The sequence below is a fragment of the Phyllobates terribilis genome, unplaced genomic scaffold (assembly GCF_046119375.1).
Source record: "Phyllobates terribilis strain yellow unplaced genomic scaffold, ASM4611937v1 Scaffold_10__3_contigs__length_209671492, whole genome shotgun sequence".
Lineage (NCBI taxonomy): Eukaryota > Metazoa > Chordata > Amphibia > Anura > Dendrobatidae > Phyllobates > Phyllobates terribilis.
Genome location: NW_027362770.1, coordinates 187,195,931 through 187,216,349, shown reverse-complemented (window position 1 = coordinate 187,216,349; position 20,419 = coordinate 187,195,931). Strand labels below are relative to the sequence as shown.

Sequence of the window (20,419 nt, the reverse complement as noted above, 5' to 3'; positions counted from 1 at the left end):
CCCGTTACCGGTAAGTAACTACGTCTTTTGTAATATTGGATGCTCAGATCTTATACTACTCCCAAGTTTCGGGGTCTTCCTTGCCACCTTCTCCAGATATAGATCATTTGCTCAGCTGTATGGGGGCTTCATGTATGGAAACAGTCAGCATGGTGGGAATGGATTGCTCTCTATCTTTGGCCGGGATAAATTCTCTGCATTCGAAGACTTTTCCTAATGGACGTATAATGAAGGTTAACGGTGATTAATCATTACTGAAGCTGAAGCTGCTCCACTCGCGCTTTTCACATGGTCCTGTAAACACCTGGTCACAGAGATTACGGCTCCTTTGTGCGAGGGTATAAAAGCCGTGTCTGCGCGGATGCGGTAGGCGGACTCATCCACCAAAAATGGAGCGCTATATACTGCTATTGACCTTCATCGGCTTCTGCACGGGACAATCACGACTCGGTGAGAACAGGGCGACTTTCTTTACCATGTGTTGCAAAATGTTATGCTTTGCTTTATGTTAATCACAAAAAATCTCATAGTTACATTCAGTTAAAAAATATTTCATCCCAGAGCACAGAAGTGAGGGATTTATCATACACTTTTTCTATTCTTTTTACTGTCACTTTTTATTTTTTATTTAATATATATATTTTTATATTTTTACTTTTTTTATTTGCATTATTCTTGCCTTATTTCTAAAAATTTATTTTTGCAACTTTTGATTATTTGTGTTATATATTTGCCTTTATTACTAATTTTTTTTTGTCTTTTTATATATATTTTTTCTTATCAAATATTTTACTCCTTTTTGTGTTATATATAATATTATTATACTAACATATAATATATAAATTAATATAATAATTATATTAATAGATTATATATACATATTGTATTTATATATATATATATATATATTTATACTTAGGTTTTTATATATATTTGTGGAGTTTTTTTTTGTATCTAATATTTTGCTCTGAGTATTTTTACACCTTTTTGTGTTATTTATAAACTTTTTTTTACCTAATTTTCCTTTTTTTTTCTGTTTTCACCTTTTTCAACATTTTTACTTATATTTTTTAGTTTTTATAATTTTTTTGAGTATTTTTAGACTTTAATTTTTTTTATTCTGACTTTGTATTTTTACTTTTTTTTTTTTTTACATCTTTTTACGATTATTTTACATTTTCGTGATTTTTTTTTTTATCGCTTTTGATCTATTTTTACGACTATTGCTATGCCGATGTGCTGCCGATGTGCTGCCGATGTGCTGCCGATTCGCCATCTCTATTTTTCATCGGTATTGTAGATGGGATTATTATGATGATATTTTAGCTATATTCACAGCTTACATTGTAAAACGCGTCTCTCCCTGGTGTCCGCAGGGTCCTACAATCTGGAGAGCTCCGTGTCCGTTTCGGGCATTTCCTCGGGGGCGTTCATGGCCAATCAGTTCCATGTCTCACATTCTGGCAGAGTGGTGGGCGCCGGGATGTTTGCAGGAGGTAACGATGATTTATGGGTTCACGGTTATCAAACGCCGCCATCTTTTCAGGTTGTCACATGACTCTTTTCCGCCATGTTTATTGCTTTTTTACGGTGCTTTGTTTTCTTCCAGGTCCGTATTACTGTGCCATTGGGAACATGCTGACCGCGACCAACGCTTGTATGAAGTTTCCTTCCAGCATCAGCATGATCCCTCTAAAAGCGTACACCGAGACCTGCGCCAGCACGGGGTTAATAGATCCTTTGTCAAATCTGGCCCGCGGCCGAGTGTTCATTTTCTCCGGAACTAAAGACTCCGTCCTCGTCCAGGGTGAGATCCAAACTCATGATCTATGTTTGCAGTGATGCCGCTGTATCCAAGCCTTTGATGTTGGATACATCTACCGAGCTATGTATCTAATCCTATCGTGTCTGCTTAGCTAGGTATCCAATCCTGTCCTTTGCAATACGTTTTGCATAATGTTTATGTTTGTGTCAGTATTGCAGTTTTTTTCATTCTATTCTTCACTATTATAGGTGTGGCCAAAAAACTGGAGGATTATTACAGAGCATATATCACTTCCGGAGTAATTAAAACAGTGTATAATATTGCGGCAGAGCATTCAATGGTGAGCAGTCATATATCGTACTTCAGCTACTTCCAGAGCTGCGATCGAAATTCTGCTGGCTGCCCTCAGAAAGAGCCTGTCTTGTATCTGTTATCAGACATGTTACTTCACAGTTTAGCACTGGTGTAACTTTTATATTATCTCCCACAGTTATTGAACCATCTATTATCTCCCACAATGCTCCAGTAACCAGCAGAATTCAGCTTTGGTTGTGACTGGTGTAGAAGGCATAAGGCAACTCTAGATGCGTCTAAATGATCTGCATAGCAGAGTTCACAAGTGGTGTTTTCCTTGAACTCTCCCTTCCTGTGTTATTACCTTCATATTATATAAGAAACTCCGCCCCCGAGGAGCAATGAACAATTTTAATTGGTGTGATTGTTGAGAAGCTCCGCCCCCAAGAAGGAATGAATGATTTTAATTGCTGTGATTGTTGAGAGGCTCCGCCCCCACGGAGCAATGAATGATTTTAATTGGTGTGATTGTTGAAGCTTTGCCCCCATGGAGCTATGAATGATTTTAATTGGTGTGATTGTTGAGAAACTCCACCCCCCGAGGAGCAATGAATGATTGTGATTGTTGAGAAGCTCCGTCTCGAGGAGCAATAAATGATTTTAATTGGTGTGATTGTTGAGAAGCTCCGCCCCCACAGAGCAATGAATGATTTTAATTGGTGTGATTGTTGAGAAGCTCCTCCCGCAAGGAGCAATGAATGATTTTAATTGGTGTGATTGTTGAGAAGCTCCGCCCTAAGGAGCAATGCATGATTTTAATTGGTGTGATTGTTGAGAAGCTCCACCCCGAGGAGCAATGAATGATTGTGATTGTTGAGAAGCTCCGCCCCCAAGGAGCAACAAATGATTTTAATTGGTGTGATTGTTGAGAAGCTCCGCCCCCACAGAGCAATGAATGATTTTAATTGGTGTGATTGTTGAGAAGCTCCTCCCGCAAGGAGCAATGAATGATTTTAATTGGTGTGATTGTTGAGAAGCTCCGCCCTAAGGAGCAATGCATGATTTTAATTGGTGTGATTGTTGAGAAGCTCCACCCCGAGGAGCAATGAATGATTGTGATTGTTGAGAAGCTCCGCCCCCAAGGAGCAATGCATGATTTTAATTGGTGTGATTGTTGAGAAGCTCCACCCCGAGGAGCAATGAATGATTGTGATTGTTGAGAAGCTCCGCCCCAAGGAGCAACAAATGATTTTAATTGGTGTGATTGTTGAGAAGCTCCGCCCCCAAGGAGCAATTATTGATTTTTAATTGATTTGGTCTACTAAAACTGTTCCCTTCGCAGCCCACTGACAGCTATGGCGGAGCCTGCGGATCACTGAACAATGAGTATATTAATAACTGCAACTATAACGGGGCCTATGAAGCTCTGAATCACATCCACGGGGGTCTGCAGGTAAATGCTCGTGGGTGGGGAGATAACTTTTTTTTTTTTTTTCAAGTCCCTTGGATGCCATTTATTTTGTTCTTCTGCTTTTTCATAGAAACCAAGCAGCAGTGCTGGACAGACTGGACAGGTAGGATTATGGGTATTTAAAGGGGAACTCCATCTTCAATGTAAAAGCTCTCCATTGTTTTCCCAGAGAGGCCAACAAGATCCTACATGTCCATTGTCTCCAAAACTCCCCCGTTGATGCAAAAGTTTAAAGTGTCTTAAATTTTATTCTCTGCTTTATTCTCAGCTAATCTTCTTTGACCAATCAGAATTCTTCAATTTGGCGCCTGCTGTTACTTATGGGATGGACACCGCGGGCTACGTTTACGTTCCCACAGCTTGTAGTAATGGAGCAAGTAAGTGGCATTGCATTAAAAGGAGAGTCATCTTCGCCTTAAAGGGGATGTCTAAGATGAGAGAAACATGGCGTAGTTTTTCTAAAAAAAAACAAAAACAAAACAGCGCCACCCTTGTCCATGGATTGTTTCTGGTATTGCAGCTCCGCTCCATAGAAGTGAATGAGGCTTAGTTATAATACCAGAACCCATGAACAGATTTAGTGTTTTTTTTATAGAAAGAAGCCAAGTTTTTCAAATACTAGACCGTCCCTTTAAGTGCTCCTTTAAATTCTGTACTTTTGTGAGTATAAGACTTTTTACAAGCCTCGTTCATTGCAGGGTGCAGACTCCATATTGCCTTCCACGGCTGTCTTCAGGGCAGGTAATATCCCCTCTCAAACTTTAAGGTGGAAAAGGTCCATTTGTACCATTTTTGAGCCCCCTTAAGTAGCAGAACCTGGGTTAGACCGCCACCTCTGTAGCCCCTCGCTCCATAGATGGTAATTATAGAATAACTTGCTTGCTCTGGGGTTGCTATGGTAACATTATGAGATATCAATGTCATGTGACCTCTCTTCTCGCATTCATTGGATTGAAGCTCACATGACAGGAGGTCCTTGTGCTAGTTGGTTATATTGACTTGGCTTCAGTCATTAGACCATGGAAATAAAAATAAAAAAACAATGAGCCCCTTTAAGATGTTCAGATATTTAGAGACTTTGGTGCTTAAAGGGGCAGTCCACAAAATATCCGCTATCGTAATAGACTAGACTAGACTTTTGTGGATTATTTAATTTTATTTTGCAGGGAGAAACTTGGTGACAAGTTCGCCAGATACGCCGGGTACAATCAGGTGGCCGATCTCAATAACTTTATTATCCTGTATCCTCAAGCCAGAACCATTGCGACCAACCCCAATGGATGCTGGGACTGGTAATTTATAGAGATTAGTGTGTTAGACCTGGGGTACAGCCAAAAAAAAAGACCTCCTCCTCCATGTTGCTGTCCTCCTCCTCCTCCATTTTTATGTCGCTGTCCTCTTCCTCCTTCTCTGTTTCTATGTTGCTTTCTTCTTTTTCATCCTCCTCCTCCATTTCTATGTTATTGTCCTCTTCTTCATCCTCCTCCTCCATTTCTATGTTGCTGTCCTCCTCCTCAGTTTCTATGTTGCTGTCTTCTTCTTCATCATCCTCTTCCTCTGTTTCCATGTTGCTGTCCTCTTCTTTATCATCATCCTCCTCCTCCATTTCTATGTTGCTGTTCTCTTCTTCATCCTCCTCCTCCATTTATATGTTGTTGTCCTCCTCCTCCGTTTCTATGTTGCTGTCCTCTTCTTCATCATCCTCTTCCTCTGTTTCTATGTTGCTGTCCTCTTCATCATCCTCTTCCTCCTCTGTTTCTATGTTGCTGTCTTCTTCTTCATCATCCTCCTCCATTTCTATGTTGCTGTCCTCTTTTTCATCCTCCTCCTCCTCCATTTCTATGTTGCTGTCCTCTTCTTCATCATCCTCTACCTCTGTTTCTATGTTGCTGTCCTCTTTTTCATCATCCTCTTCCTCCTCTGTTTCTATGTTGCTGTCCTCTTCTTCATCATCATCCTCCTACTTTTCTATTTTGCTGTCCTCCTCCTCCATTTCCATGTTGCTGTCCTCCTCCTCCTCCTCTGTTTCTATGTTGCTGTCCTCTTCTTCATCCTCCTCATCATCATCATCAACCTCCTCCGTTTCTATGTTGTTGCCCTCCTCTTCATTGTCCTTCTCCATTTCTATGTGGCTGTCCTCTTCCTTTGTTTCTATGTTGCTGTCCTCCTCTTCATTGTCCTCCTCCTCCGTTTCTATGTTGCTGTCCTCTTCTTCATCCTCCTCCTCCTCCATTTCTATGTTGCTATCCTCTTATTCATCCTCCTCCTTTTCTATGTTACTGTCCTCCTCCTCCGTTTCTATGTTGCTGTCCTCTTCTTCATCGTCCTCCTCCTCCGTTTCTATGTTGCTGTCCTCCTCCTCCATTTTTATGTTGCTGTCCTCTTCTTCTTCATCCTCCTCCTCCGTTTCTATGTTGCTGTCCTCCTCCTTCATCGTCCTTCTCCATTTCTATCCTATTTCTATGTTGCTGTCCTCTTCTTCTTCATCCTCCTCCTCGTTTCTATGTTGTTGTCCTCTTCTTCTTCTTCATCCTCCTCCGTTTCTATGTTGCTGTCCTCTTCTTCTTCATCCTCCTCCTCCGTTTCTATGTTGCTGTCCTCTTCTTCATCATCCTCCTCCTCCATTTCTATGTTGTTGTCCTCTTCTTCATCGTCCTCCTCCTCCATTTCTATGTTGTTGTCCTCTTCTTCATCCTCCTCCTCCTCCATTTCTATGTTGCTGTCCTCTTCTTCATCCTCCTCCTCCTCTGTTTCTATGTTGCTGTCCTCTTCTTCATCATCATCCTCCTACTTTTCTATTTTGCTGTCCTCCTCCTCCATTTCCATGTTGCTGTCCTCCTCCTCCTCTGTTTCTATGTTGCTGTCCTCTTCTTCATCCTCCTCATCATCATCATCAACCTCCTCCGTTTCTATGTTGTTGCCCTCCTCTTCATTGTCCTTCTCCATTTCTATGTGGCTGTCCTCCTCCTTTGTTTCTATGTTGCTGTCCTCCTCTTCATTGTCCTCCTCCTCCGTTTCTATGTTGCTGTCCTCTTCTTCATCGTCCTCCTCCTCCATTTCTATGTTGCTGTCCTCTTCTTCATCCTCCTCCTCCTCTGTTTCTATGTTGCTGTCCTCTTCTTCATCATCGTCCTCCTCTGTTTCTATGTTGCTGTCCTCTTCCTCTTCATCCTCCTCCGTTTCTATGTTGCTGTCCTCTTCATCTACTTCACCTTCTTAATCTTCATCGTGTTCATTTCTTACATCTTCCTCCTCCTCCTCATCCTCCTCCTCCTCCTCCATTTCTATGTTGCTGTCCTTCTTCATCCTCCTCCTCCATTTCTATGTTGCTGTCCTCCTCCTCAGTTTCTATGTTGCTGTCTTCTTCTTCATCATCCTCTTCCTCTGTTTCTATGTTGCTGTCCTTTTCTTTACCATCATCCTCCTCCTCCATTTCTATGTTGCTGTCCTCTTCTTCATCCTCCTCCTCCATTTCTATGTTGCTGTCCTCCTCCTCCGTTTCTATGTTGCTGTCTTCTTCTTCATCATCCTCTTCCTCTGTTTCTATGTTGCTGTCCTCTTCTTTATCATCATCCTCCTCCTCTGGTACTATGTTGCTGTCCTCCTCTTCATCGTCCTCCTCCTCCATTTCTATGTTGCTGTCCTTCTCCGTTTCTATGTTGCTGTCCTCTTCTTCATTATCCTCCTCCGTTTCTATGTTGCTGTCCTCTTCTTCTTCATCCTCCTCCTCCGTTTCTATGTTGCTGTCCTCTTCTTCATCATCCTCCTCCTCCATTTCTATGTTGTTGTCCTCTTCTTCATCGTCCTCCTCCTCCATTTCTATGTTGTTGTCCTCTTCTTCATCATCCTCCTCCTCCATTTCTATGTTGCTGTCCTCTTCTTCATCCTCCTCCTCCTCTGTTTCTATGTTGCTGTCCTCTTCTTCATCATCGTCCTCCTCTGTTTCTATGTTGCTGTCCTCTTCCTCTTCATCCTCCTCCGTTTCTATGTTGCTGTCCTCTTCATCTACTTCACCTTCTTAATCTTCATCGTGTTCATTTCTTACATCTTCCTCCTCCTCCTCCTCCTCCTCCTCGATTTCTATGTTGCTGTCCTCTTCTTCATCCTCCTCCTCCATTTCTATGTTGCTGTCCTCCTCCTCAGTTTCTATGTTGCTGTCTTCTTCTTCATCATCCTCTTCCTCTGTTTCTATGTTGCTGTCCTCTTCTTTATCATCATCCTCCTCCTCCATTTCTATGTTGCTGTCCTCTTCTTCATCCTCCTCCTCCATTTCTATGTTGCTGTCCTCCTCCTCCGTTTCTATGTTGCTGTCTTCTTCTTCATCATCCTCTTCCTCTGTTTCTATGTTGCTGTCCTCTTCTTTATCATCATCCTCCTCCTCTGGTACTATGTTGCTGTCCTCCTCTTCATCGTCCTCCTCCTCCATTTCTATGTTGCTGTCCTTCTCCGTTTCTATGTTGCTGTCCTCTTCTTCATTATCCTCCTCCGTTTCTATGTTGCTGTCCTCTTCTTCTTCATCCTCCTCCTCCGTTTCTATGTTGCTGTCCTCTTCTTCATCATCCTCCTCCTCCATTTCTATGTTGTTGTCCTCTTCTTCATCGTCCTCCTCCTCCATTTCTATGTTGTTGTCCTCTTCTTCATCATCCTCCTCCTCCATTTCTATGTTGCTGTCCTCTTCTTCATCCTCCTCCTCCTCTGTTTCTATGTTGCTGTCCTCTTCTTCATCATCGTCCTCCTCTGTTTCTATGTTGCTGTCCTCTTCCTCTTCATCCTCCTCCGTTTCTATGTTGCTGTCCTCTTCATCTACTTCACCTTCTTAATCTTCATCGTGTTCATTTCTTACATCTTCCTCCTCCTCCTCCTCATCCTCATCCTCCTCCTCCATTTCTATGTTGCTGTCCTCTTCTTCATCCTCCTCCTCCATTTCTATGTTGCTGTCCTCCTCCTCAGTTTCTATGTTGCTGTCTTCTTCTTCATCATCCTCTTCCTCTGTTTCTATGTTGCTGTCCTCTTCTTTATCATCATCCTCCTCCTCCATTTCTATGTTGCTGTCCTCTTCTTCATCCTCCTCCTCCATTTCTATGTTGCTCTCCTCCTCCTCCGTTTCTATGTTGCTGTCTTCTTCTTCATCATCCTCTTCCTCTGTTTCTATGTTGCTGTCCTCTTCTTTATCATCATCCTCCTCCTCTGGTACTATGTTGCTGTCCTCCTCTTCATCGTCCTCCTCCTCCATTTCTATGTTGCTGTCCTTCTCCGTTTCTATGTTGCTGTCCTCTTCTTCATTATCCTCCTCCGTTTCTATGTTGCTGTCCTTCTCCGTTTCTATGCTGCTGTCCTTCTCCGTTTCTATGTTGCTGTCCTTCTCCGTTTCTATGTTGCTGTCCTTCTCCGTTTCTATGTTGCTGTCCTCTTCTTCATCATCCTCCTCCATTTCTATGTTGCTGTCCTCTTCTTCATCCTCCTCCTCCTCCATTTCTATGTTGCTGTCCTCCTCTTCATCGTCCTCCTCCTCCATTTCTACGTTACTGTCCTTCTTCATCCCCCTGCTCCTCCGTTTCTATGTTGCTGTCCTCCTCTTCATCGTCCTCCTCCTTCATTTCTACATTACTGTCCTTCTTCATCCCCCTCCTCCTCCATTTCTGTGTTGCTGTACTCCTCCTCCTTTTCTATGTTGCTGTCCTCTTCTTCATCATCCTCCTCCTCCATTTCTATGTTGCTGTCCTTTTCTTCATCCTCCTCCTCCATTTCTATGTTGCTGTCCTCCTCCTCCGTTTCTATGTTGCTGTCTTCTTCTTCATCATCCTCTTCCTCTGTTTCTATGTTGCTGTCCTCTTCTTTATCATCCTCCTCCTCCTCTGTTTCTATGTTGCTGTCCTCTTCTTCATCGTCCTCCTCCTCCATTTCTATGTTGCTGTCCTCCTCCTTTATCGTCCTTCTCCATTTCTATGTGGCTGTCCTCCTCCTCTGTTACTATGTTGCTGTCCTCCTCTTCATCGTCCTCCTCCTCCATTTCTATGTTGCTGTCCTTCTCCGTTTCTATGTTGCTGTCCTCTTCTTCATTATCCTCCTTCATTTCTATGTTGCTGTCCTCTTCTTCATCCTCCTCCTCTGTTTCTGTGTTCTGTCCTCTTCTTCATTATCTTCCTCCTCCTCCGTTTCTATGTTGGTGTCCGCTTCTTCATCGTCCTCCTCTGTTTCTATGTTGCTGTCCTCTTCTTCTTCATCGTCCTCCTCCGTTTCTATGTTGCTGTCCTCTTCTTCATCCTCCTCCTCCTCTGTTTCTATGTTGCTGTCCTCTTCTTCATCCTCCTCCTCCTCTGTTTCTATGTTGCTGTCCTCTTCTTCATCGTCCTCATCCATTTCTATGTTGCTGTCCTCTTCTTCATCATCCTCGTCTGTTTCTATGTTGCTGTCCTCTTCTTCTTCGTCCTCCTCCTCCATTTCTATGTTGTTGTCCTCTTCTTCTTCATCGTCCTCCTCCATTTCTATGTTGTTGTACTCTTCTTCATCATCATCCTCCTCCGTTTCTATGTTGCTGTCCTCTTCTTCTTCATCCTCCTCCTCCATTTCTATGTTGCTGTCCTCCTCCTTCATCGTCCTTCTCCATTTCTATCCTATTTCTATGTTGCTGTCCTCTTCTTCTTCATCCTCCTCCTCATTTCTATGTTGTTGTCCTCTTCTTCTTCTTCATCCTCCTCCGTTTCTATGTTGCTGTCCTCTTCTTCTTCATCCTCCTCCTCCGTTTCTATGTTGCTGTCCTCTTCTTCATCATCCTCCTCCTCCATTTCTATGTTGTTGTCCTCTTCTTCATCGTCCTCCTCCTCCATTTCTATGTTGTTGTCCTCTTCTTCATCATCCTCCTCCTCCATTTCTATGTTGCTGTCCTCTTCTTCATCCTCCTCCTCCTACTTTTCTATTTTGCTGTCCTCCTCCTCCATTTCCATGTTGCTGTCCTCCTCCTCATCTGTTTCTATGTTGCTGTCCTCTTCTTCATCCTCCTCATCATCATCATCAACCTCCTCCGTTTCTATGTTGTTGCCCTCCTCTTCATTGTCCTTCTCCATTTCTATGTGGCTGTCCTCCTCCTTTGTTTCTATGTTGCTGTCCTCCTCTTCATTGTCCTCCTCCTCCGTTTCTATGTTGCTGTCCTCTTCTTCATCGTCCTCCTCCTCCATTTCTATGTTGCTATCCTCTTATTCATCCTCCTCCTTTTCTATGTTACTGTCCTCCTCCTCCGTTTCTATGTTGCTGTCCTCTTCTTCATCGTCCTCCTCCTCCGTTTCTATGTTGCTGTCCTCCTCCTCCATTTTTATGTTGCTGTCCTCTTCTTCATCGTCCTCCTCCTCCATTTCTATGTTGCTGTCCTCCTCCTTCATCGTCCTTCTCCATTTCTATCCTATTTCTATGTTGCTGTCCTCTTCTTCTTCATCCTCCTCCTCGTTTCTATGTTGTTGTCCTCTTCTTCTTCATCCTCCTCCTCCGTTTCTATGTTGCTGTCCTCTTCTTCATCATCCTCCTCCTCCATTTCTATGTTGTTGTCCTCTTCTTCATCGTCCTCCTCCTCCATTTCTATGTTGTTGTCCTCTTCTTCATCATCCTCCTCCTCCATTTCTATGTTGCTGTCCTCTTCTTCATCCTCCTCCTCCGTTTCTATGTTGCTGTCCTCTTCTTCATCATCGTCCTCCTCTGTTTCTATGTTGCTGTCCTCTTCCTCTTCATCCTCCTCCGTTTCTATGTTGCTGTCCTCTTCATCTACTTCACCTTCTTAATCTTCATCGTGTTCATTTCTTACATCTTCCTCCTCCTCCTCATCCTCCTCCTCCTCCTCCATTTCTATGTTGCTGTCCTCTTCTTCATCCTCCTCCTCCATTTCTATGTTGCTGTCCTCCTCCTCAGTTTCTATGTTGCTGTCTTCTTCTTCATCATCCTCTTCCTCTGTTTCTATGTTGCTGTCCTCTTCTTTACCATCATCCTCCTCCTCCATTTCTATGTTGCTGTCCTCTTCTTCATCCTCCTCCTCCATTTCTATGTTGCTGTCCTCCTCCTCCGTTTCTATGTTGCTGTCTTCTTCTTCATCATCCTCTTCCTCTGTTTCTATGTTGCTGTCCTCTTCTTTATCATCATCCTCCTCCTCTGGTACTATGTTGCTGTCCTCCTCTTCATCATCCTCCTCCTCCATTTCTATGTTGCTGTCCTTCTCCGTTTCTATGTTGCTGTCCTCTTCTTCATTATCCTCCTCCGTTTCTATGTTGCTGTCCTCTTCTTCTTCATCCTCCTCCTCCGTTTCTATGTTGCTGTCCTCTTCTTCATCATCCTCCTCCTCCATTTCTATGTTGTTGTCCTCTTCTTCATCGTCCTCCTCCTCCATTTCTATGTTGTTGTCCTCTTCTTCATCATCCTCCTCCTCCATTTCTATGTTGCTGTCCTCTTCTTCATCCTCCTCCTCCTCTGTTTCTATGTTGCTGTCCTCTTCTTCATCATCGTCCTCCTCTGTTTCTATGTTGCTGTCCTCTTCCTCTTCATCCTCCTCCGTTTCTATGTTGCTGTCCTCTTCATCTACTTCACCTTCTTAATCTTCATCGTGTTCATTTCTTACATATTCCTCCTCCTCCTCCTCCTCCTCCATTTCTATGTTGCTGTCCTCTTCTTCATCCTCCTCCTCCATTTCTATGTTGCTGTCCTCCTCCTCAGTTTCTATGTTGCTGTCTTCTTCTTCATCATCCTCTTCCTCTGTTTCTATGTTGCTGTCCTCTTCTTTATCATCATCCTCCTCCTCCATTTCTATGTTGCTGTCCTCTTCTTCATCCTCCTCCTCCATTTCTATGTTGCTGTCCTCCTCCTCCGTTTCTATGTTGCTGTCTTCTTCTTCATCATCCTCTTCCTCTGTTTCTATGTTGCTGTCCTCTTCTTTATCATCATCCTCCTCCTCTGGTACTATGTTGCTGTCCTCCTCTTCATCGTCCTCCTCCTCCATTTCTATGTTGCTGTCCTTCTCCGTTTCTATGTTGCTGTCCTCTTCTTCATTATCCTCCTCCGTTTCTATGTTGCTGTCCTCTTCTTCTTCATCCTCCTCCTCCGTTTCTATGTTGCTGTCCTCTTCTTCATCATCCTCCTCCTCCTCCATTTCTATGTTGTTGTCCTCTTCTTCATCGTCCTCCTCCTCCATTTCTATGTTGTTGTCCTCTTCTTCATCATCCTCCTCCTCCATTTCTATGTTGCTGTCCTCTTCTTCATCCTCCTCCTCCTCTGTTTCTATGTTGCTGTCCTCTTCCTCTTCATCCTCCTCCGTTTCTATGTTGCTGTCCTCTTCATCTACTTCACCTTCTTAATCTTCATCGTGTTCATTTCTTACATCTTCCTCCTCCTCCTCCTCCTCCTCCTCCTCCTCCATTTCTATGTTGCTGTCCTCTTCTTCATCCTCCTCCTCCATTTCTATGTTGCTGTCCTCCTCCTCAGTTTCTATGTTGCTGTCTTCTTCTTCATCATCCTCTTCCTCTGTTTCTATGTTGCTGTCCTCTTCTTTATCATCATCCTCCTCCTCCATTTCTATGTTGCTGTCCTCTTCTTCATCCTCCTCCTCCATTTCTATGTTGCTGTCCTCCTCCTCCGTTTCTATGTTGCTGTCTTCTTCTTCATCATCCTCTTCCTCTGTTTCTATGTTGCTGTCCTCTTCTTTATCATCATCCTCCTCCTCTGGTACTATGTTGCTGTCCTTCTCCGTTTCTATGTTGCTGTCCTCTTCTTCATCATCCTCCTCCATTTCTATGTTGCTGTCCTCTTCTTCATCCTCCTCCTCCTCCATTTCTATGTTGCTGTCCTCCTCTTCATCGTCCTCCTCCTCCATTTCTACGTTACTGTCCTTCTTCATCCCCCTGCTCCTCCGTTTCTATGTTGCTGTCCTCCTCTTCATCGTCCTCCTCCTTCATTTCTACATTACTGTCCTTCTTCATCCCCCTCCTCCTCCATTTCTGTGTTGCTGTACTCCTCCTCCTCCTTTTCTATGTTGCTGTCCTCTTCTTCATCATCCTCCTCCTCCATTTCTATGTGGCTGTCCTCTTCTTCATCCTCCTCCTCCATTTCTATGTTGCTGTCCTCCTCCTCCGTTTCTATGTTGCTGTCTTCTTCTTCATCATCCTCTTCCTCTGTTTCTATGTTGCTGTCCTCTTCTTTATCATCATCCTCCTCCTCTGTTTCTATGTTGCTGTCCTCTTCTTCATCGTCCTCCTCCTCCATTTCTATGTTGCTGTCCTCCTCCTTTATCGTCCTTCTCCATTTCTATGTGGCTGTCCTCCTCCTCTGTTACTATGTTGCTGTCCTCCTCTTCATCGTCCTCCTCCTCCATTTCTATGTTGCTGTCCTTCTCCGTTTCTATGTTGCTGTCCTCTTCTTCATTATCCTCCTTCATTTCTATGTTGCTGTACTCTTCTTCATCCTCCTCCTCTGTTTCTGTGTTCTGTCCTCGTCTTCATTATCTTCCTCCTCCTCCGTTTCTATGTTGGTGTCCGCTTCTTCATCGTCCTCCTCTGTTTCTATGTTGCTGTCCTCTTCTTCTTCATCGTCCTCCTCCGTTTCTATGTTGCTGTCCTCTTCTTCATCCTCCTCCTCCTCTGTTTCTATGTTGCTGTCCTCTTCTTCATCCTCCTCCTCCTCTGTTTCTTTGTTGCTGTCCTCTTCTTCATCGTCCTCATCCATTTCTATGTTGCTGTCCTCTTCTTCATCATCCTCGTCTGTTTCTATGTTGCTGTCCTCTTCTTCTTCGTCCTCCTCCTCCATTTCTATGTTGTTGTCCTCTTCTTCTTCATCGTCCTCCTCCATTTCTATGTTGTTGTACTCTTCTTCATCATCATCCTCCTCCGTTTCTATGTTGCTGTCCTCTTCTTCTTCATCCTCCTCCTCCATTTCTATGTTGCTGTCCTCTTCTTTATCATCCTCCTCCTCTGTTTCTATGTTGCTGTCCTCTTCTTCTTCATCCTCCTCCTCGTTTCTATGTTGTTGTCCTCTTCTTCTTCTTCATCCTCCTCCGTTTCTATGTTGCTGTCCTCTTCTTCTTCTTCATCCTCCTCCTCCGTTTCTATGTTGCTGTCCTCTTCTTCATCATCCTCCTCCTCCATTTCTATGTTGTTGTCCTCTTCTTCATCATCGTCCTCCTCTGTTTCTATGTTGCTGTCCTCTTCCTCTTCATCCTCCTCCGTTTCTATATTGCTGTCCTCTTCTTCTTCATCCTCCTCCTCCATTTCTATGTTGCTGTCCTCTTCTTCATCATCGTCCTCCTCTGTTTCTATGTTGCTGTCCTCTTCTTCTTCATCCTCCTCCTCGTTTCTATGTTGTTGTCCTCTTCTTCTTCTTCATCCTCCTCCTCCATTTCTATGTTGCTGTCCTCCTCCTCCGTTTCTATGTTGCTGTCTTCTTCTTCATCATCCTCTTCCTCTGTTTCTATGTTGCTGTCCTCTTCTTTATCATCATCCTCCTCCTCTGGTACTATGTTGCTGTCCTCCTCTTCATCGTCCTCCTCCTCCATTTCTATGTTGCTGTCCTTCTCCGTTTCTATGTTGCTGTCCTCTTCTTCATTATCCTCCTCCGTTTCTATGTTGCTGTCCTCTTCTTCTTCATCCTCCTCCTCCGTTTCTATGTTGCTGTCCTCTTCTTCATCATCCTCCTCCTCCATTTCTATGTTGTTGTCCTCTTCTTCATCGTCCTCCTCCTCCATTTCTATGTTGTTGTCCTCTTCTTCATCATCCTCCTCCTCCATTTCTATGTTGCTGTCCTCTTCTTCATCCTCCTCCTCCTCTGTTTCTATGTTGCTGTCCTCTTCCTCTTCATCCTCCTCCGTTTCTATGTTGCTGTCCTCTTCATCTACTTCACCTTCTTAATCTTCATCGTGTTCATTTCTTACATCTTCCTCCTCCTCCTCCTCCTCCTCCTCCTCCTCCTCCATTTCTATGTTGCTGTCCTCTTCTTCATCCTCCTCCTCCATTTCTATGTTGCTGTCCTCCTCCTCAGTTTCTATGTTGCTGTCTTCTTCTTCATCATCCTCTTCCTCTGTTTCTATGTTGCTGTCCTCTTCTTTATCATCATCCTCCTCCTCCATTTCTATGTTGCTGTCCTCTTCTTCATCCTCCTCCTCCATTTCTATGTTGCTGTCCTCCTCCTCCGTTTCTATGTTGCTGTCTTCTTCTTCATCATCCTCTTCCTCTGTTTCTATGTTGCTGTCCTCTTCTTTATCATCATCCTCCTCCTCTGGTACTATGTTGCTGTCCTTCTCCGTTTCTATGTTGCTGTCCTCTTCTTCATCATCCTCCTCCATTTCTATGTTGCTGTCCTCTTCTTCATCCTCCTCCTCCTCCATTTCTATGTTGCTGTCCTCCTCTTCATCGTCCTCCTCCTCCATTTCTACGTTACTGTCCTTCTTCATCCCCCTGCTCCTCCGTTTCTATGTTGCTGTCCTCCTCTTCATCGTCCTCCTCCTTCATTTCTACATTACTGTCCTTCTTCATCCCCCTCCTCCTCCATTTCTGTGTTGCTGTACTCCTCCTCCTCCTTTTCTATGTTGCTGTCCTCTTCTTCATCATCCTCCTCCTCCATTTCTATGTTGCTGTCCTCTTCTTCATCCTCCTCCTCCATTTCTATGTTGCTGTCCTCCTCCTCCGTTTCTATGTTGCTGTCTTCTTCTTCATCATCCTCTTCCTCTGTTTCTATGTTGCTGTCCTCTTCTTTATCATCATCCTCCTCCTCTGTTTCTATGTTGCTGTCCTCTTCTTCATCGTCCTCCTCCTCCATTTCTATGTTGCTGTCCTCCTCCTTTATCGTCCTTCTCCATTTCTATGTGGCTGTCCTCCTCCTCTGTTACTATGTTGCTGTCCTCCTCTTCATCGTCCTCCTCCTCCATTTCTATGTTGCTGTCCTTCTCCGTTTCTATGTTGCTGTCCTCTTCTTCATTATCCTCCTTCATTTCTATGTTGCTGTACTCTTCTTCATCCTCCTCCTCTGTTTCTGTGTTCTGTCCTCGTCTTCATTATCTTCCTCCTCCTCCGTTTCTATGTTGGTGTCCGCTTCTTCATCGTCCTCCTCTGTTTCTATGTTGCTGTCCTCTTCTTCTTCATCGTCCTCCTCCGTTTCTATGTTGCTGTCCTCTTCTTCATCCTCCTCCTCCTCTGTTTCTATGTTGCTGTCCTCTTCTTCATCCTCCTCCTCCTCTGTTTCTTTGTTGCTGTCCTCTTCTTCATCGTCCTCATCCATTTCTATGTTGCTGTCCTCTTCTTCATCATCCTCGTCTGTTTCTATGTTGCTGTCCTCTTCTTCTTCGTCCTCCTCCTCCATTTCTATGTTGTTGTCCTCTTCTTCTTCATCGTCCTCCTCCATTTCTATGTTGTTGTACTCTTCTTCATCATCATCCTCCTCCGTTTCTATGTTGCTGTCCTCTTCTTCTTCATCCTCCTCCTCCATTTCTATGTTGCTGTCCTCTTCTTTATCATCCTCCTCCTCTGTTTCTATGTTGCTGTCCTCTTCTTCTTCATCCTCCTCCTCGTTTCTATGTTGTTGTCCTCTTCTTCTTCTTCATCCTCCTCCGTTTCTATGTTGCTGTCCTCTTCTTCTTCTTCATCCTCCTCCTCCGTTTCTATGTTGCTGTCCTCTTCTTCATCATCCTCCTCCTCCATTTCTATGTTGTTGTCCTCTTCTTCATCATCGTCCTCCTCTGTTTCTATGTTGCTGTCCTCTTCCTCTTCATCCTCCTCCGTTTCTATATTGCTGTCCTCTTCTTCTTCATCCTCCTCCTCCATTTCTATGTTGCTGTCCTCTTCTTCATCATCGTCCTCCTCTGTTTCTATGTTGCTGTCCTCTTCTTCTTCATCCTCCTCCTCGTTTCTATGTTGTTGTCCTCTTCTTCTTCTTCATCCTCCTCCGTTTCTATGTTGCTGTCCTCTTCTTCTTCATCCTCCTCCTCCGTTTCTATGTTGCTGTCCTCTTCTTCATCATCCTCCTCCTCCATTTCTATGTTGTTGTCCTCTTCTTCATCATCGTCCTCCTCTGTTTCTATGTTGCTGTCCTCTTCCTCTTCATCCTCCTTCGTTTCTATATTGCTGTCCTCTTCTTCTTCATCCTCCTCCTCCATTTCTATGTTGCTGTCCTCTTCTTCATCATCGTCCTCCTCTGTTTCTATGTTGCTGTCCTCTTCCTCTTCATCCTCCTCCGTTTCTATGTTGCTGTCCTCTTCATCTACTTCACCTTATTAATCTTCATCGTGTTCATTTCTTACATCTTCTTTGCCCCTATAATTTTGTAGTCATGTCCCTTTTCTTTATCTCTTTACTTTTAATTCTTCCACGTTTTTTCTTTCTAGTCTTGTTCTTCCTCATTCCGCTATTCCTTGTCTTATTCTTCTTCCCTTTCCTCTTCATTTTTCATCCTGTTCTTTTTCAGCTCGATCTTCCTCGGCTCCTTTTTTTTGTCACTCTTCAATGTATTGTTTCTTTTTTTCTTGTACTTCCTCCTTTTTTCTCCATCTTTATTTCCGTCTCGTTCTTGCTTGTCTTGTTCTTCTGCTTCTTGTTCCTTCTCTTCTTGTTCTTCAATGTCTTCCTCTTTTTGGTCTATTTCTTTTATGTCTCAAATAACTCTAGCTCTGCCTCATCTTCTTCGTTTTCCAATATTTCTCTTGTTCTTCCGCGCCTCCCTCTGCCGCGCCTCCCTCTGCCACACCTCACTCTGCCGCGCCTCCCTCTGCCACACCTCCCTCTGCCGCGCCTCCCTCTGCCACACCTTTTTCTTTCTCCGCCTTTCTTACTTTCCTCTTCTTCACCGTCCATTTCATATCTTCTTCCACAAGGTCTTCACTTTTTTCTTTGTGTTTTTTCTCATTGTTCTCTTCTTCGTCTTTGTATTCTGCTATATTTCTAGGAATCTTCTGCTTTTTCTTGGTCCTCCTTGGAAGACATCTACATACGTGATATATAGATGTCTTCTAACATGTCACGTAGACCCGTGGGCAGATTTTCATTGGATCTTGGTATTTGTGGCTCCGGAAAAATTTTGTTTTTGTAAATTGCTACCAATTTTTTTTCTTTTAGGTGGGGATACACTGGCTTGGTCTATGGTAAGACAATCAATTATTTAAGCGAATATGAGATAAATCTATATCTGATGAATAAGGGGCCAATGACCATCATTTGCCCCATCCTGTTGCCTTGTGAGCTGATGATCCAAAATTTGAGGGATCCCTGTGAAAGATATAAAAGCCAAATTCATCATTATTTTATGTATCTTGCACAAGTTTCTATATATTTTTTTTCTCTCCTAGCCACCAAGAATTCCTTCCAGGTGACAGGGGTGCAGAGAATGATGCTGAGAACTATGGGGCAATATTAAAGGACCGCCATCGCTACTACCCCCATTACAGAGAAGATCTGAATATAATAAATCAGTAGTTTCCCTTTAGAGTTATTTTATTATATCGCTCATGTATCCATTCCTCCCCGTGGGGAAAAAGTTTATGGTTTCAGGAAACTTTTGTAACTTTACCAATTTTTTTTTTAAAACAATTCTGTAATTTTCTTGTGTTTCTGTCATTATATCTGTAAATTTATAGCTGAAATATCCTGTATTAATGTTAATTACGGCATATTCTTTACCCAGACCCCTCCTACTTCTGTATTATATAGCTTGAATCTTCATTTTACGCACTTTACTTACATTTTTGGCACCTTGCAAAATAAAAATCTTCAAATTCTGATTTGTTCCGAGTCATTTATGAAATGGAAGCAACGACAAGAAATATGTAAAATTGGATACCCAATGACCAAATGTTATATTCCTGCACATAGTGGGCAGTATTATAGTAGCATCGTGGTTATATGTCCTGCCACTAGGAGGCTTTACATTAGGTGAAAAAAAAGTGCCGGCCCTGCCTGGTGGACTATGCACTGTCCTCAGACACCGGGCAGCTTAGTTGTAGCCGAGTTTTTTAGGAGGCCGATACGACCTGAATCTGCTGCATTTTTTATCCTACAATTTTTTTTCACATTGGTGCTGGGCCTCTGAAAGGGGTGACCCTGTAGACGTTTCAAGCCATCAAAAAGGTGGGTATTAATCTCCCACCCCTCCTTGCCTAATCCCTAGGCCCAACTTCTCCCCTATAGGTTGCCTGCTGGAGTCCCTTTTGGGTTTCCACTCCTTTGTCTCTCCACTAGCATCTTTGTACTACTTTTGAGAGGATCTTCTGAGGTTGAGGGACACTCCTGGAACCTACTGATTTGTCTCCAGAATCCCTTTTTCTTTCGGGGTGCTGCGTTAATGGGAGGCACAACTAATTTTCATGGCTAGGCCTCAACTTTTGTTCTGCCCCTAAGGTGGCTGCATCTCTCTCCTGACTGCCTTATCCAGTTAGGTTGGAGAGGGCATTTTCTTAACTCAATCAGCACTTTGATCCCAATTTACCTTGGGAGTTGCCTTTTTTCACGTTTTTCCTCCCTCTCTCAAGTCTCTGTATGCTCTTCTCTACGAGATGACCAGCACCCCAGAAGCCTTCAGCCTGCCGATTCAAACACTTTCCGTCTGTTTAATTGGTGCATACATCTACAGTTTTTTGACGGCTCCTAGAACCTATCTCCCTTGAGTGTAGGTAGGTGCTCTACTGGATTCCCCTTCATTTCTTCCAGGAAGACTCCCGAGGCAGCCCCATTGCAGTTGTCACTTACTTTGTACAAACTAGAACAAATGCCTATCATGCAGTCAGCCAGGTTCCCTTTAGACTCACTCAGGATTCCTCGCATCCCCCTCAAAATATAAGCAGCTAATATTGGGTAAGCACCATGACGTAGTCCATAGCGACCCTGGTTAGCCTCTTTCAGCCAGTGGTTGAGCCCTGGAAGCAGACTACAGTCTAGTGGGGTCCC

The 20,419-nt window shown here is 43.6% G+C and overlaps 1 protein-coding gene across 1 annotated transcript; it reads left to right on the top strand.

Moving 5' to 3' along the window:
* Nucleotides 1–294: 294 nt before the first annotated feature.
* Nucleotides 295–19,257, top strand: LOC141164271 (poly(3-hydroxybutyrate) depolymerase-like). Its single transcript, XM_073649403.1, has 11 exons — nt 295–450; nt 1,377–1,496; nt 1,610–1,807; nt 2,014–2,105; nt 3,402–3,512; nt 3,601–3,633; nt 3,799–3,907; nt 4,229–4,271; nt 4,697–4,822; nt 18,596–18,621; nt 18,826–19,257. The coding sequence occupies exons 1-11, from the start codon at nt 390–392 to the stop codon at nt 18,891–18,893; spliced, it is 987 nt and encodes a 328-aa protein (XP_073505504.1). The 5' UTR covers nt 295–389; the 3' UTR covers nt 18,894–19,257.
* The last annotated feature ends 1,162 nt before the right edge of the window (nt 19,258–20,419 follow it).